This window comes from Pelmatolapia mariae, linkage group LG12 (genome assembly GCF_036321145.2).
Source record: "Pelmatolapia mariae isolate MD_Pm_ZW linkage group LG12, Pm_UMD_F_2, whole genome shotgun sequence".
Lineage (NCBI taxonomy): Eukaryota > Metazoa > Chordata > Actinopteri > Cichliformes > Cichlidae > Pelmatolapia > Pelmatolapia mariae.
The window spans coordinates 15,192,529-15,208,256 of record NC_086237.1 but is presented as its reverse complement, the minus strand read 5'-3'; the positions used below and the strand labels follow the sequence as shown (position 1 = coordinate 15,208,256).

Below are 15,728 nucleotides of genomic sequence, written 5' to 3'. Positions count from 1 at the left end.
GGGGAGGATAAATACAGGTTTCAGTTGCTACAGGCCACTAAACTGACTTCAGTCATATTAAAGTGCTCCAGGTCCTGCCCTGCCTCCTGCCGTTTGCCTGTAGCACGAACTACCCTGATGCTATCTACGTCACCCTCCTCATGAGGAACACGTCAGACCCTTATGTAAACATTTTAGACATTTTCAAAAGAACTGTCCATGTATGGATTGTGGGTTTCTTTTGAGGCTTGTAGACAATGGCTGTGAATACAAACCCCTACAAGGTTCTCTGCAGGTGCCTGAATGAGCTTGCCATTCTCATCTCTTATTACCTCTATAAGTAAATTACTGCACCTGCAGGGTGCAGTTAGGCTATTTGCTTTAATCAAGCAAATAGCCTAACTTTGTGAACACCAGTCATGTAACACGCTGAGGAGATCGTGTGCTGACGATAGAAGTGTCACAACATAGTTCTCATCAGATGTTACCACTTTGCTTTTTCAAGCTATGAGGTCTGCCTGTTAATTTACATCATACACCTGCCACAGATTCCAGGAGCTGGAACTGGAAGATGGTTTGAGTATATCGCTATCACTAACAGTTACTACCACAATAGTTTCTTTCCAAGTGTGTCGTTTTTAACTCATTCCAGCAAGACCGATACAGAAGCACAAACACAGGCAGGAGTTTCAGGGGTTTTCCTGGTTTAGAGCGGGCCTTTCTGGGTAACAGTAAGCATATAAGCTAAACCTTTTTTAACACAAGTCTCAGTATTTCATATATTTCTGACCATTTAATGATCAAAAACTATTGAAATTGGCATGCCAAATACAATAACTATTTAAAAAATATTTTACTAGAATGATTTTCCTTTGGCTCCTGGTAAAAGCTTTGAAGGCCCATAAAATCCCTCTATACAAGAAAAATTTGCCATGTGATAACACAGAGTTTAGTGTGATTAGGGTCAAAGTACAGAGGTCACCTGGTTCGAGGCAACCAATAATAGTTTTTGATATGCTGCAAACCTCCCTAGCATGACTGTAACATAAAGCTCCAGTGTAGATGGCCCCTGGTGACCATGGGTCAATAAGGAAAAATTGTATTACTAATCGAATGGCAAGTGTTTGCTAGAGGTAGCTTACTTTTGCTAGCTGACCAGTTTGACCTAGCGACAGTTTCTGCTGCACCAAAGATCTTGTGATTGCTTTAGTCACGAGCAGATTGCTGCAGTCACCTGTAGTTTGAATGGAAGATGCCAACTTGTCTGCAAATACTCACCAACTACTTGCTAAGGAGCAGTGAAACTGAACCAGGTTGGTTGTCACTGTATAGCACAACTTTTCTTTTAACTTTTCTTTAAAGGTGAACCATGCAAATACAGGCAATTAGTGATGACCAACAACATCCAGCAGTCACTCACCAACCACGCAAGAAATACATATTCTTCTGCAAACTAGCTCTAAGCCTGTGTGACAGAAGCCTAAATGTTGGAAAATTACTTTAGCCTTCATTTTGTATCGTCTAATTTAAAGAGTCTATGAATCTAGATGCTTAACTGATTATTTAGTTCAGGGCAGCAGGAGTGCTGATACCTATCTCAATCTATCTGGGCAAGATCGAGGGTACACTCTGGACTGTCAGTTTATCGCAGCAAAAGCAACTGAGTACCCAACATTCAAAATGTTGAAAGTGACAATATTTACTTTTTAAAAAAATATATATGTTTATTTTGAATTGAATGTCAGCAACTATAGCACAAACAGCTGAAAAGACTGTGAATATCTTGTATTGGGATTTGTCCTCAAGAGTATAGATGCGAAGACATTCTGCAGACTGTCCAGGTGCTAAACTGATTTGCCAGCAGTCCAGACATTTCACAATTCAAAACATGTGGTGCATTTTGAAAAGAAAATTAAAAGGGAGCCTGAAACAGACAGAAAAATCAGAAAACATTTTACTTTTCCCAACTGAACCTTTATTGCAGAGACACTAAAAACTCTAGGAGTGGCCAAATCAACAATCCGTAGATTCTTAAAGAGAATGAACTCACTGGCCAACCCACCAACACCATAAGGCCTGAAAGAGCACCAAAGAAAACTAAAGTACGTCATGCTGTTTAGAAAAACCCTTCACAACAACTAACAGCATCAAGAACACTCAAAAACATAGTCATGCCATTGTCAAAGTCCACAGGGCTTACAACAAGGTGAAAACCAACGGTTCCACTCAAGAACAGGATGGACACATTAGACTTTGTCAAAAAATAAAACACATGAATGCAGCTGTACAGTTCTGGGAAAAATCTTCAGACAGAAGAATCTAAGATGAACTTGTACCAAAATGGTGGGAAGAGAAAAGTATGGAGAAGGAGAGAAACAGCTCACATCATCTGCCAAACATGGTGGAGGCAGCGTTATGATATGGGTACATGTGGCTGCCAGTGGAAACCCAAAGAAACCCAAGAGTTTCTCAAGCCAAAGAAATGGGACATAGTGCTAGTTCACCTGACTGCAGAGCAATAAAGCGTGATTTAAATAAACAACACAAAAAAACATATAAGCAGCAACTTAAGATGGCTTCACTAAAAACACGGCTGAGCATCTCAAGTAAGGAAAATAGCGTTTTGTGATGTCCATGGGTTCTAGACTTCATGCAATCACTGGCTGAAAAACATATACAAAATAAATAAAGATGGTTTTAATTCTAAAGTAGTCAATGTAATACTTTTGTTAGTATAAGTCTAAGTCTAAGTCTGCAATTCAATTCCATTCACATTGATTTTTAAAGTTAAAAGCTATGTGGTGGTGTACAAAACAAATGTGTCCAAATATTAATGGACCTAACTGTAGCTATCCATTTTAAGTCTATTTAATGAGCAGCAAGGACTACTTCCGCTGTTATGTTGTTAATTTAATAGCTAAATATATGAGGCAAACCAATTATTAAGAGGTGCATATGGCTGAGTTTGTTAATAATAACCTCAGTGGCAGTCAAGAATCTTGTTTGAGGAGCGCGGGATGAGGTCAGATTATGGCTGCAGGCATCAACAAATTCTGATCCACCCAGTGTCCAGACACTGTTAAATCTTATTCACTGAAAGCTTAGCAACCAGCACACACTCAAACAGCACGCCACACTCACTTTATCCGTGCCTCTCACCCAGCTGTTCTTCTTTGCTCTGGCTAGCGTTTGTCTCTGGCTCCACACTACTTCCCGTTGAGACTGTCTCAGGAGTTTCTCCACCTTGCAAGTCTTATGGCAACCCATCGTCCCCTGGCAAATGGAAAAATAGATGTCAAGCAAAGCCTTGCATCAGTCACATTTCATCTCTTGCTTGGTACAAGCAATAACCTACCATGACAGAACAGTTTGCATGCTTCCCCAAGTGCTTGTCATGGTCAGCAGCGACGGATGATGATCTCCAGCATGTTCAGATTATAAATATCTGTATTCAACGGAGTTACATAATAATGGATTTGGATTATTGTTAGTACACACAGACAGAAAAGATGACACAGCTGCCACAGGAAATGCAAAATGCATAAAACTACACCTCTGTAATTGAAAACAGTCAAGAGTCAATATATTTATATGTATTTCTTCTTATTATATGCACATAGAAAGTGTTAAAGGATTTAAATATTAACTGTGGAAGTCATAAAAAACATTAAGCTCAATTTTATTTTATAGTGTATGCTGCATTAGGCTACAGTTTAAAATTCATGCTTTTCTCAAACTAAAATTGTGATTTACAGCAGCTGTGAGCCTTAATGCGACTCCAGACTAAGTACACCCTGAAGTCTAATGGTCATGAGTTACAGCACAGTTTCCACTGTGTCATCTAGACCAGCGTGTTCCAGACCCAGAGTAGACTTATTAGCTGTGGACTTCTCCTTCCCTGACAGCTCCAATTCCAGTTAGACTCTAATATACTGAACTACAGTGCTGTGCAAAAGACTTGAGCCACCTTTGATTTCTTTATTTTTTCCAGGAAAAAAGGGGAATAGGTGCAGTGATTTATTCAAACATGTGCAAACATACATGGAAATACAATATATAAGACAAAAACAAAATTTACATAATTCTAATGAGTTTAAAAATCAGTATTTAGAATGAACACCTTTATTCTTCACAACAGCCGGAACTCTCTAAATACATTAAACAGTCTTCAGGAAGAGTTTGCAGGTTTTGCAGTACATTCAAAGCTCTTCTTTGAGTGTTTCTGCCTTTTTTTTGTCAAGATGATCCCACACTGCTTTAATAATGTTGAAGTGCAGGCTCTGGGGAGGCCAATCCATGGCTGATAGTGTTACATTGTGTGTTTGTCTATCCAGGTATGCTTTTACCGCACTGGCAGAGTGTTTGGGGCATATTGTATGGTGGATTAAAATCTGACGGTACTATTTTACCTTCATAATTCCACTAATTTTGACCACATCCCCAACACCAGCCCTAATTGATGACAGCACCTCCACCATGGCTATAGACACTCACTGTCACTCACCTCTCGCCTGATCTCCTCTGTACATTTTGATGATTTGAAGTAAAATTTGGATGAATCACTCCATAAGACCTCTTGCCACTGACTTTGGTTCTTGTGTACTTACCTCTGACTTTTCTCCCTGTTTCTTTTCCTTAATAACGGCTTCTTGACAGCAACCCTTCCACTGAGATCATTTCTGATGAGGCTTCACTGAGCAGCAGATGAATCAACTGAAGGGTCAGACGCATGGCTCAGGTCCTGTGTCAAATTCTTCCTGCATTTTTAACGCTTTCTTAAAGACATAAATTAGAGAAACTGCTCAACTGCAGTGGATAACTTTTTAGCCTTGCTACTTTATATTTCTGTCTTGCACATGTCCAGCTTCCTCAAATATTTTAAGAACATATTGCATCCAGTACTGAGACATGCCAAGCGGATTGCTCTTTGGGAATCATGTCGCACTCTTTCTTACGTTTGACCTCAGACCATCCCACAGAGCTGGAATTTTCTGGCCACTCTTGCTTAAGCCAAGGCTTTATGAGAAGGATTTATGGTCAGCTCACAAATCCGATAATTTTACCTTTCGAAAAACTTTCTGTAACTTCTCGCTCGCTTGCTCACAAAACCTTAAATACGTGTGAACGAACCGCTCGATACGAACAGCTCAAGTTTGAGACTAATTTAACGGGGCCAACTTCGCACATATCCACAAATGTGAGCTGCTTTCAGGTCCCAGTGTAAAACTGGGACATTTGAACTTCAAACACTGTACTTTCTCTCCATGCTGATTAGCAAACACAAAGCTACATGCACTACTAGCAAGGGAGGCTGGTGAAAGGAAATGAACCAGTGCTCCAGCCCTGTTGCATTTGACTAGTAGCATTAAGCTAAGTTGTTCTCCATTTGGCATATTGATTTCTATTTTGACTGATAATTCCAGCTTTCACTTACGACAGAGGTCAAATGTCACTGCTGTTGTTTTCTTTAATCCCCCTGCACTTTCATCACATCCAGTGGCTAGTGAGCTAACACTATAAATAACACTGAAATTAAATGAATTTCTACTGTATTCTCAGCAAAACTGACTGTCCATTTAACAACTCCACTTTATCTCACATACCATCACTTCACATAGGCAGTTGATTTATACAACCTATCACATAACTCTGAATTATTCTGGCTTGTTTATAATCCACTCTTACAAAATGTTGATCTCAACACGGCCCCTCAAGCTTCACCTTCATCAAAGTCAAGAAAAGTTGGTCTGGTAGTTGAGGATACTTATTCCAGCCAATCGCTACTCATCGTTACAGGTCATGATGTAAGTAATGCAAGCACTTAAAAGAAATTGTTTTATGTGTAAAGTAATACATTTAGTACAGTTGAGGAGACTTGTAAGTATTGCTGTGCCATACTGGAAATTTAGTACAGATACCAAGTAAATACAGGGCCAGTATTGCTGATACCAATACTTTTTAACTTCGAGCCTATCGCGCTAGTATCAATCTGATACCAATGCCAGGACTGGTATCAATACTATCAATATTGTGATCAAACTCTGCTGGTGAGTAACACTGACCACAGCAGAGTAAGAACAGAGTATTACCTTTATTGACGGAAAATTGCAGTAACAGGGCAGTTTAATATATTTCTTTAGCACTGCTGACCAGTGGTAGAAGATGGCCATCACATCACGATTGCTGTGGTGAGTCACTAAGAAGTTTAAATATCTCTTATTTATAGTTCATAAAATGTTCATATTTGTATAATTTCCCTTTCAAACTGACAGATGGCTGCTTACAATTCTCAGTCTATTCTGTGGAACGTGGGAGATTTCCCACTAATGACTAACAGTAAACTATTATTCAAAATTTGAAAAGGCACTAACCCAAATAATTAGTCAATGCTCAAAAATACACTTTGTTATCACTCACCATGCTTTAACATCGACATATTGCCACAGAAATTACTCATCTGAACCAACTGCTGTGACCAAGTTAAATCACAGTTCTTAATGTCCCCTGATTTGACATGTAGGATGAATACTTGGGGGGAAAAAAGTCCCAGAGTTCATATTTAAGGACATTCTGTGATATTTCATTAAAAGTGCACCTCTGAAAGAGCCTTTGATCTAAGTCAAAGGAGAGAAAAAGAGAGGAAAGGGAAAAAAGACCTTGCCCTCCAGGGACTCACTTCCACTTTCCTAACTAATCTTGTTTGGTTGATTACACAGAAGACAAGTGCTTTGTGCAAAGTACTCATTAGGCCCGAAGTAAACAGCAGCCTCTGTTTCTTTCCGCTTCTTTTAAATAAACTGAACCTCCAAATGTTTGAAGTGTTATTAGAGCAGGCAAAATACCCCTAATTTTGTCTTGAATAGTCAGAGATTTTATTTATTTATTATTTTAAATATCTGGATAGCCCCTGTATATTTAACTAAGAAGTTTTTAAGAAAATAAACAAAGACAGGACTTTTCATTCTGGATTTTTTATTTATTGCATTAGTTAATATCTGTCTTTTCAGTATAAAATACAAAAATCAAGCGAAAAACAAAAAAGGATCAAAATAAAAATGTGTGTTCTTGAAATATTCTTCCAAGAGTCTTACATTACTGCATGACTCTTTTCACAGCAGTATTTCAGTCATCACACTCAGTGGCTGTGACAAATGCACTTAAGGTTAAGTTAAGGTTTCATATTAAAATGTCAAGAAGGCACATTTACAGTATAACAGTGGATTCTATGTGACTACATGAAATTCCTAAAGGTCTCCTGAGCTGTAGTAGTTTAACATTCACGTCACAGAAATAACATTATATATACACAACAGGTGAAAAGGATAAAGCATGTACTTGAACATGTAAACACAAAGTATGCCGTCAGTGTACAGAGAAGTGAGCTGGTCACATGTTTTGACACTAAAGCAGCAGTTTGATAAAATTGTGACATGCATCAGCTTACCCAATTTAGGGTACACAGCTGGGACAGGGTGCCCAACTAGCACTTGGAGAGAGACAACCATTCATCTACAGTCAGTTAAACAAACCCCACGTGTGTCTGTGGGAGTACCTAGAGATAACATGTGAACTCCACACAGAAAGACCCCAGCTAGCTGGTAGACCTGAACCCAGGACCTTCTTTCTGCAAGGCAACAGTGCTAACCAGTGCGCCACTGTCTGGGCAGTTGTTGTAGTTTTATTAAATTATGTTAAAAGAATGATATGCTCTCATGTCTGTGTTTAATGTGAAGCAGCAGCCAGCAGCTATCCTAGCCTGGGTAAAAGAAAAAGTGTCTGTGGCATGTTTATTACTTTAAACATGCAAGTTATACTTAATCCTTTAATCGAACCCTCAACAAGCACCCAAATCATTTCCCAAAATGTCAAACTGTTTCTTTAGCACAAAAAAATCTATTTAACAGCAATATAGAACAACAGTAATCTGCTGTATTGAACAGACGTGCTCTACTTCAGCATAACACAGGGGCCGATGTTGTTGTGTCTATTGTAGCTGGTTCTGTGTGTTGACTGTTGCGTCTTTGTTCAGGGCTGATAGCAATTATGATGTTTTACAGTTAAGAAGAGAGAAAGAACTGATATTTGGAATTGATATTTACAGTATTTGCAGTGAAAATGTAAACCTTGGTGTGAAACTTTAGAGCCACACAAAACAGACTACTGCTGGACCACTACTCTGTGATCTTGAGCAATGTCCCAATCACATCCGATTAGTTACATGCATATAACAAACAATCAAAACTAAAGGCTATTCTGGCACAGTAAAGTACACACAGACTGGAGCTGACCAGTAGCTAGATGAGCTGTGTTTTGAAGGTAGAATAGCAGATATCCTTGAAGTGGTACATCCCACAATCTTACAACCTACTTCTGTCATGACAAGTATGCCCACCTCTATTCCAGTTTTATTGAATTCAGCCTTCATCCTTAAAACTCATCAAAAATAGGAACAAATTTCAGAGTAATTTCAGGCTCACCAATTTGCAAGACCAAATATGGAACAATTTCAGAATAAATAATGCTTTATTCTTTCATAAATCTTTTCAGCTTAAACATTTGATATGTTTTCTGTGTTCTATAGTGAATGAAATATGAGGATTTGCTTTTATGAATCATTACATTCTGCTTTTATTTTTACATTTTATCCCAACTTAAATTTTAAATTGGGGTTGTGTAGGTACTGCTGGCTAAAATATATTTTGTCTCTTTATCATCAAATATAAGCACCATGTTTTCACTAAGGCATGAAACTGGCGACTGAGGAAACTCCAAAGGAAAGTATTAAGGAGCCGAGGAATATTTTCCCCACCAAAATCTGTTGCACTGGACTCTGCTGACCACGAGAAGGAATTCATGCTTCTAATTGGACAGACACGCCCTAACTGCCATAAAACAGTAACAATTAATACTTTAAGATGTTGTCTTTAGTGAGTGATTAAATTGCTAAAAAAGCGAAAAATTAAAATAAAATAAAAAACATTCAAGACTAGCAGGGGTACTGGGAAGATGAGACAAACAGATCTATATCTATATACACGTCTGCTGCTAAGGTTTAGGCTTTGATTATTTTTTCTTTTAATTAAGAAAAGGTATTAATTAACACCGACACTTGTGTCCATCATGTAAATATGCCAGATCTGCTCTTTTCATATGTAGTGAAGTGATATAAACATTAAAACTTTCTTTTACCGTAAAAATGTATCATTTCCAAACATCAGCTGTCGGTTGCCCTGTTATCAGGAGTCATTGTTTAAAAAAAAAACAAAACAAAAACAATAATGGGGAAATAATTCTGCTCAAGACATCTGTCCTGCACCTCTGCTGGATAGAGGCTGACAGTCCTATTATGAAGCTTGTAAAAGTTTCATCACTTCTGACTGCTGTGGAACTGCACACGATGAAATTCATTACTCAAAGACTCCGACTATTATGATGAGTAAAAGTATGAAACCTCCACACATGGCAAGGTAGAGAAGCTTCTGTCAAAAACAGGAGAAAGGAGTAGTCAGAGGAACTGGCTGCATTTGAGAAACCGCAGATCCAGTGAAGCATTCGGCAGATAAACATAATATATAAAACAGATTCATAAATTAAGAGATGGATGTTTGGCTCAAGAAAAGGAAGTTGTGGGTGTGGAAGTGTTGTTACCTCACAGCAGGTCTCATGCAGGGGGTTTGGTTAGTCCGACAGACAGGCCGACAATTAGTGCAATAACAGCAAGCAGGATCAACAGAGCAAAGGCAAGAATAATGTATTTCTGGCAAGTGAAGAAGACGACGGCGTTATTTAAAGTTCATGAATGAAAATTGCATCAAGAAAGAACCAGAAAGGAGCACATACCCTCCGGGATTTCTTCTGGTACCTGACTGCTTTTTTGGTCTCTTCCTTTGCGCGACAAATGTATTCAGCTGCATTAGAGACGTTCTTCTCGATGTTGTTAACCATATCCCCCTGTAAATGAATACAGATGCTTTTATTTATGGCCGGGATGTCAAACCTATTTCACATCGTGGACCACATACAGGCCACTTTGATCTTAAGCAGTAATTTCTATAGTAGTGGAAAGAGAGGAACTTTATGTCCTTTAATTTTATAATTTTGTAAATAGTGAATGACAATTTGGGTGGGTACACCTCCTTGCTGGACAAGTCTTAGTGCCCACAGGCCTTATGTTTCACACCTCTGACTTGATACTGGTATTTGTGCTATGAGCTCCATTCTGATATATCAAGTAGACAATTTTTGAAACAAATTTTAAAAGAAAAATCAACAGATCTGCCTGTGAAAGTTTCCACTCAGATGAGGCTCTTACCTGAGTTTCTACCAGCATTGCCATGTCCATGAACATCGCATGGAGCTCCCTGATGCTCGTCTCCAAGCGCATGATGTCCTGGTGTCGTGACTCTATCTCGTTCACGGCTTGCCGTGTGATTTGGGAATCAGAAATGATCTGAGGGAGAAAGATTTAATACCTTCAAAAATCCATCCAAAATCACCCCATCGGCACACAATCCCAACTGCAAAAAAGATTTACTCATCAGCCACTAGATGGCAGTCGTGGCATTTTACCAAGCAAGCACATTAATGCTGGAGAAACCGTACATCAGAGGTGAAGATGGATGGATTTCCACTTTCTAACATGTCTTCTAGTTCTTCATTGGTGGTCGCTCTTCCAGCTAGAATTAAACAAATAAACAAAGAATTAAAAATTGTCTGGCAGTTTTATTTGATTCATCCGTTTTGGCATTCCTAACAAAAGTGACTGTTTTGGACCATGTGTATTTGCTCCCACCCATGAAAGTAATATGACTTCATTTGATGTTAATTCTCATTATGGAACGGAGGAAGATTCCCTCTGAATACATTTTATTTCTTTTACCCCATCTCTGCCTGCTGCAGCTGTCAGTGGATTCGTGCCAAAGGTTTGCATAAGAAGGATCTAAGGTACAAAGGAAATCCACACAACCCCCCCAAAGCTCCTGAAACAGTCTCTACAAACAGAGGGCTTTCTTTTACTGCAACCATGCCTCCTGTTGTAAAGTACTCTCCCTGGAGAGAGAGAGACCGCTGTGCAGGTGCTTACTGTATATCGCACACCTTTATCGGTGGCTGTTCCTCAGAGAGACACTCGAAGCAAAACACACCACGTGCTCAGCTCATCGCTACACATCAAGGCTTTTACTTGTGAACGGTGTCGGTTATTGGTGTTCTGCGACAGCACAAACTGAGTCTGGTCAAAGACAGGTGAACTACTGTTGCACAGGCCGCCGACTGCTCTGCTCGTATCCCGGGCAACGCAAACACAGAGAGGCGTCTCCAGTATCAGGCTCGCCCGTCTGCAGAACTAGAGCCTCTCATTAATGCCGGCCGCAGGGACTGGCTCTGGGAGTCAACCCTATTTTATTTTTTGCTTTTCACTATTGTTACTCACATGTACTTAATACAATGGATCTGCCTGTTTGTTACAGGGATACTGAACAGCGAGGACTTAACAGAATAAGCAGAAAGCATATTACAAATCTGGAGTTAGAACAAATATGAATCTTATTGTACCTAAACAATCATTTCTATTTGATATAGAATATTTGTTAATGAGACTACATTATATGTTGCTAATGCGGGAACCATTTTCAGTACATTTCTTTCCAAAACACTGGAAATGTATTGTCTGGGTGTTGCAGAAACCCTATGCTGTTGCTCTTCTCTGTTTATCAGCACTAAGGCTGGTGTCCAGAGAAGCCGAGAGGAAGCTGGTGCGGTCTGTTTCCTGGATCCTGCCCTAACACAGCTTGAGGGTTTTACTTCTTTTGTCACCCTTTTAGCACTACTTTTTTAAGTTTGTCAAAAGAATTGAAAGTGTAATTAATTTCAAGTCCTGTATGGTGATCCATTGGTAGTTAATGTAGCCCATTATTCCTGGGCTTACTTAGATACAGGAGTACAATTATTTGTCACTCACTTATCTCCAGCTGTCTCTGGATTCTTCCTTTGCTTCTTTCCCTAAAGGACACTTGAGTCTCGTTGTACTGGGTCATGACCTCCACAAACTTCCTGGAGAGCACAGTGTGCTGAGGACAAGTCAAAACACAGGGACACAAAGTGATAATGTGCTGCAGGCATTCCAGACTTCTGCTTATCCAGCTCAGGGTTGCCTATCCCAGCTGTTTTAAGGGGAGCGGCAGAGTAATCTGCCACAGAGGTAACACATATAGAGAAAACCATTCACCCTTATGCTCACACCTGCAGCCCATTTAGAAACAGTCCATCTAACCCAGTGCATTTCTTTGGACTGTGGGAGGCCAGAGTACCCAGACCGGATTTAAATCCAGCTCCCTCTTGCTGTGAGGCAACAGGTTTAACAACTGGACCATCATGTCACCCCCTGCAAAGTTTTAAGACTTAATACCTTATAGTTCAGAAGTACAAGATACAAAGTACACGTTGGAAGTGTTGGAAGGTTATGATACAGTTTTTGCTCTTAAACTAGAGAAATATACCATCAACAAAATATAGAAGTAAAGCTGAGAGCTGGATAGTCAGAAGTTATAATGTCTGGATTTATTTATAATACAAACAAAACAGCTTTTATCTGTATGAAGTTCTGCATACAACTGACAGAGCAGTGCTTGGGTCGTCGTGTGATCAGGTATGTGATAAGCGTGCGTGTGTGAGGAGATCCTGACCTGTGTTTTCTGGATCCTGAAGTCTACGGAGGCCCTGTTAGCAGCATCGTCTTTGGGCATGCTCAGCTCAATGGCTGTGAAAAAAAAGTAAAAATGACATTGTTACACAATTTGAAACACATGAAAGAAATGTGGACGACAGCTGAACTCACATTTTAGTTTGGTTCGCACCACATTGGCATTCCCTTTGATATCATTGGTGAGTGCAGCCAGCTGATCCTTTGTTCCTTCACACACAAACAGGAGATGTGTTAGATTTGAGTTTGTTTAGAAGAAAAGTCGTCATCCAGGTAATCCAAATATTTGATCTGCTCTGATTTCAGCTGGTCACTTGGCAACGACCCCGAGGCAATAATGGAGAGGTTACAAAATAAAGGACAATTTCCACGTCATGGACACTGTGATGAACTACATTAACTGACTCCATGGCAAAGTAAACTGAGTTATCCTGTGACCAGATTTTCCACTCACACAGTAAAGAAGGCTAGACACTGATTCGGATCTTATGTTCCAGTCATAATTTTAAACCATTTTTATTTTATTTTTTAATAAAACAGCATGTTTAAATCCCTGATTGGGTCCTGAATCTCACAGTAGTTTGTCAGGTTTGATACAAATTTGAGTGCTATTTCCTTCACAGGTTTCCGGTCGGCCGGCCATTCATCGCAACTAAGGAAGGAAGACATCTGAAGCACGTTGACTCTGTGCCCAAAAAGACTACTTCCATCCATGCATTTCTAAAAATAAAGCAATAAAAAAAACCCTAAAGGATGTTAACATCCTAAACGACCCAAACTTACTGTCATCTGTGTTGGGTGCCGACAGGATCATGCTGTGGATCTTCCTCACTTCTTCCACTTGTATTGAGATCTTATCGATGACTCCTCTGACTTCTTCCACCTACACCAGCCAAAAAATAAGTCAAGAACTCATCAGTGTCCTCAATTATTATTGCTTTTAGTCTTAGTACACATCCTGGAAGTCACAGTAGTACACACCCTTCTGAAAAAGCTATCCATGAATCCATCTTGGTTAACTGTAACTGCAACATCCTCTTCTGTTTGTGGAGCGGCCTACGAGGATGAAAATGTGTTTGAGTGACTTTTTTTTAATGCCGCTGGGATCACGTCACGATCCACGAAGTTGAAGGTAAAACAAAAACACTTACAGCGGTCAGTTCAGCCAGTCGATCCTTCATCACACCGGTCAGCTCGTCTCCCGCTTAGCTAGTTGTAAAGCATATGCTGGCTCTATCCTGTACATCTCCATGTGGGGGGGAACATTGCCGCGCAGTCAGGTCCAGGTGGCTAATAAAAATAGATTTAGTTTAATCTCTGAGATCCAGGCCCACGAGGTTGTGAGATGACAGTCGCAGAAATAGGAAGTCAGTGCCACAGGTCGAGCATTTGTTTTATCAAAACTGGGTCCAAGACACAACTCAGAAATAAACCCAGAAAGGGCTGTTCCTGTTTCAACTCTGCCGATATTCCCCGCTCAACAAGTGCATCGGATCCGTAATAGATCCACAGTAATATCCCCGGGATACGCCTCTCTCTCTCTCTCTCTCTCTCTCTCTGAGTGTCTCTCTCTCTCTCAGATGACGTTGATGGAGAATCTGGTCCTCCCTTAATCACATTTGAACTTTATGATAAATAAACTAAATGGCTGCAATCATATTTCAAAAGGGCTGAACTTGGTAGAACTATTACACAAATCTGAAACTATTTGAGGTACCATTGTCAGACTTTAATCTTTTGTGGCATTTCTGAGTTTATTATAAATCGATTTTTTAAATATCAATTTGATTTCTTTATTTATTTATTTTTAGACAGCAACAACAGTTTGCGGTTACATGAAAAGGGTTTTATAAATAATGTATGAGCGCTGCTGGATGGCCGCTTCACCTGGCCACACAGTGGCGCTGTTTACCCGCATAAATTGACTTTTGGAGCCTTCAACGGGACTCCTGATGACTTCCCCATATGTGGATATCATCCAAACTCTAAATGCCCAACTCTCATTAAGCATTTCACAAACTGAAATTACCGAGCCAAAAGTCAAACAAGGGCCCACTTCTCATCTGACAACAACATATGTCTTGTTTTATGTTTCCACTTGGAGTGCTTGGAGTTCTTATTTAATACTGATCTTATTTACAGAACTTTCATACTTTAGTGTGTGTGTGTGTGTGTGTGTGTGTGTGTGTGTGTGTGTGTGTGTGTTGTTTAACTGTAACTCAATTTGTTTTTAAAAAGGGTTTCTGCTCCTTTCCCACACATCTAGGCATATCTGTGCAACTTCGCAGATTTACACACTGTTAAAAAGGAAGGAGCACTCAGCGTATTCCTATTATTCCTAGAAAGGTTTTGCATGCTGGTTGTCTAGCTACTCAGTCATCCAGGTTATTGTAGTCTTCAGAGCTTGAAAAGAAAGCAGCTAGACAACGCGACTCTCCACCAGTTGTCGGAAGAAGCTTGAAACGTCTTTAAAATCGTATGCTATTTACAAATATTTTGAATACAAACTCAGATGTGCATCTGTGGATCACACGGTGCACACCCTGATCTCACTCCCCGTGCAATCTCCAATTACGCACAAGTAACGCCTTTTACGCACAAACTTTAACGCCCCTCCTTAGAAGATCCAAAAAAAATGACATCACGTTTTGCAATTCCCACGTTCAGTCCAGCAGCAGCCCAGCACAGCTCAGCGGAGCTCCTGTACTCCTTGAGGCTCCCAGATGCAGGCAGAGAAATTCTAAGAAAACGGCTTTTAAAATTTTCGGATAAATATTAAGGATTACAATTTTCTGGAGTTGGGCTTCAGTTTTTATCATGAAAGGACAACTTCTGAAGTTTTTCGGCCTCACGCCACAACTCTAAATTGAATGCTTTATTGAGTCAGTGCTTCTATTTATTTTCTTTGGGTATTTCTAACCTTGGACAAATGGACTGATCCGAAGTTTTATTTTTATTCTATTGGAACAATGAGCGGCGCTTATTGGATTCATCTTCACCCGTGGAATTAAGTTGTTTCAGAGAATTGGTGTTATATTTTGCAGAGACT

At 39.7% G+C, this 15,728-nt stretch overlaps 2 protein-coding genes across 27 annotated transcripts in view; both read right to left on the bottom strand.

The window, feature by feature from the left end:
* Positions 1-3,398, bottom strand: part of rimbp2b (RIMS binding protein 2b) — a 99,447-nt gene extending 96,049 nt beyond the window's left edge. For 22 of the 24 annotated variants that reach the window (XR_010095255.2, XM_065471826.1, XM_063489129.2 and 19 more), the window contains exons 1-2: positions 3,335-3,398; positions 3,121-3,252 (exon numbers count right to left, since the gene is read on the bottom strand). Coding sequence is in view for 23 of the 24 variants with exons in the window: in XM_065471826.1 (XP_065327898.1) it covers positions 3,121-3,252; positions 3,335-3,337 (135 nt within the window). In the remaining variant the exon portion in view is untranslated. The remainder of the gene's footprint in view (positions 1-3,120; positions 3,253-3,334) is intronic. The other 2 variants (XM_063489131.2, XM_063489143.2) reach the window with 1 other exon arrangement.
* Positions 3,399-6,972: 3,574 nt separating this feature from the next.
* Positions 6,973-14,139, bottom strand: stx2b (syntaxin 2b). 3 transcript variants are annotated; one of them, XM_063489257.1, is made up of 11 exons: positions 13,831-14,139; positions 13,661-13,735; positions 13,463-13,562; positions 12,815-12,889; positions 12,663-12,736; positions 11,939-12,047; positions 10,582-10,655; positions 10,292-10,429; positions 9,820-9,930; positions 9,628-9,736; positions 9,383-9,458 (listed from the first exon to the last, which is right to left on the bottom strand). In XM_063489257.1, the coding sequence occupies exons 1-10, from the start codon at positions 13,858-13,860 to the stop codon at positions 9,641-9,643; spliced, it is 882 nt and encodes a 293-aa protein (XP_063345327.1). In that variant the 5' UTR covers positions 13,861-14,139; the 3' UTR covers positions 9,383-9,458; positions 9,628-9,640. The 3 variants fall into 3 exon arrangements, with proteins under 3 accessions (XP_063345329.1, XP_063345330.1, XP_063345327.1); XM_063489259.1 differs by lacking the exon at positions 9,628-9,736 and having other exon boundaries at positions 6,973-9,458; XM_063489260.1 differs by lacking the exon at positions 9,628-9,736 and having other exon boundaries at positions 6,973-9,455.
* Between the last annotated feature and the right edge of the window lie 1,589 nt (positions 14,140-15,728).

Coding starts and splice junctions, on each gene's coding strand:
- stx2b (XM_063489257.1), bottom strand. CDS start 13,860: ATGAAGGATCGACTGGCTGAACTGACCGCT. Junction 12,737..12,814: donor GGTGCGAACCAAACTAAAAT/GTGAGTTCAGCT, acceptor TTTTTTTCACAG/CCATTGAGCTGAGCATGCCC. Junction 9,737..9,819: donor ACCAGAAGAAATCCCGGAGG/GTATGTGCTCCT, acceptor TTCACTTGCCAG/AAATACATTATTCTTGCCTT.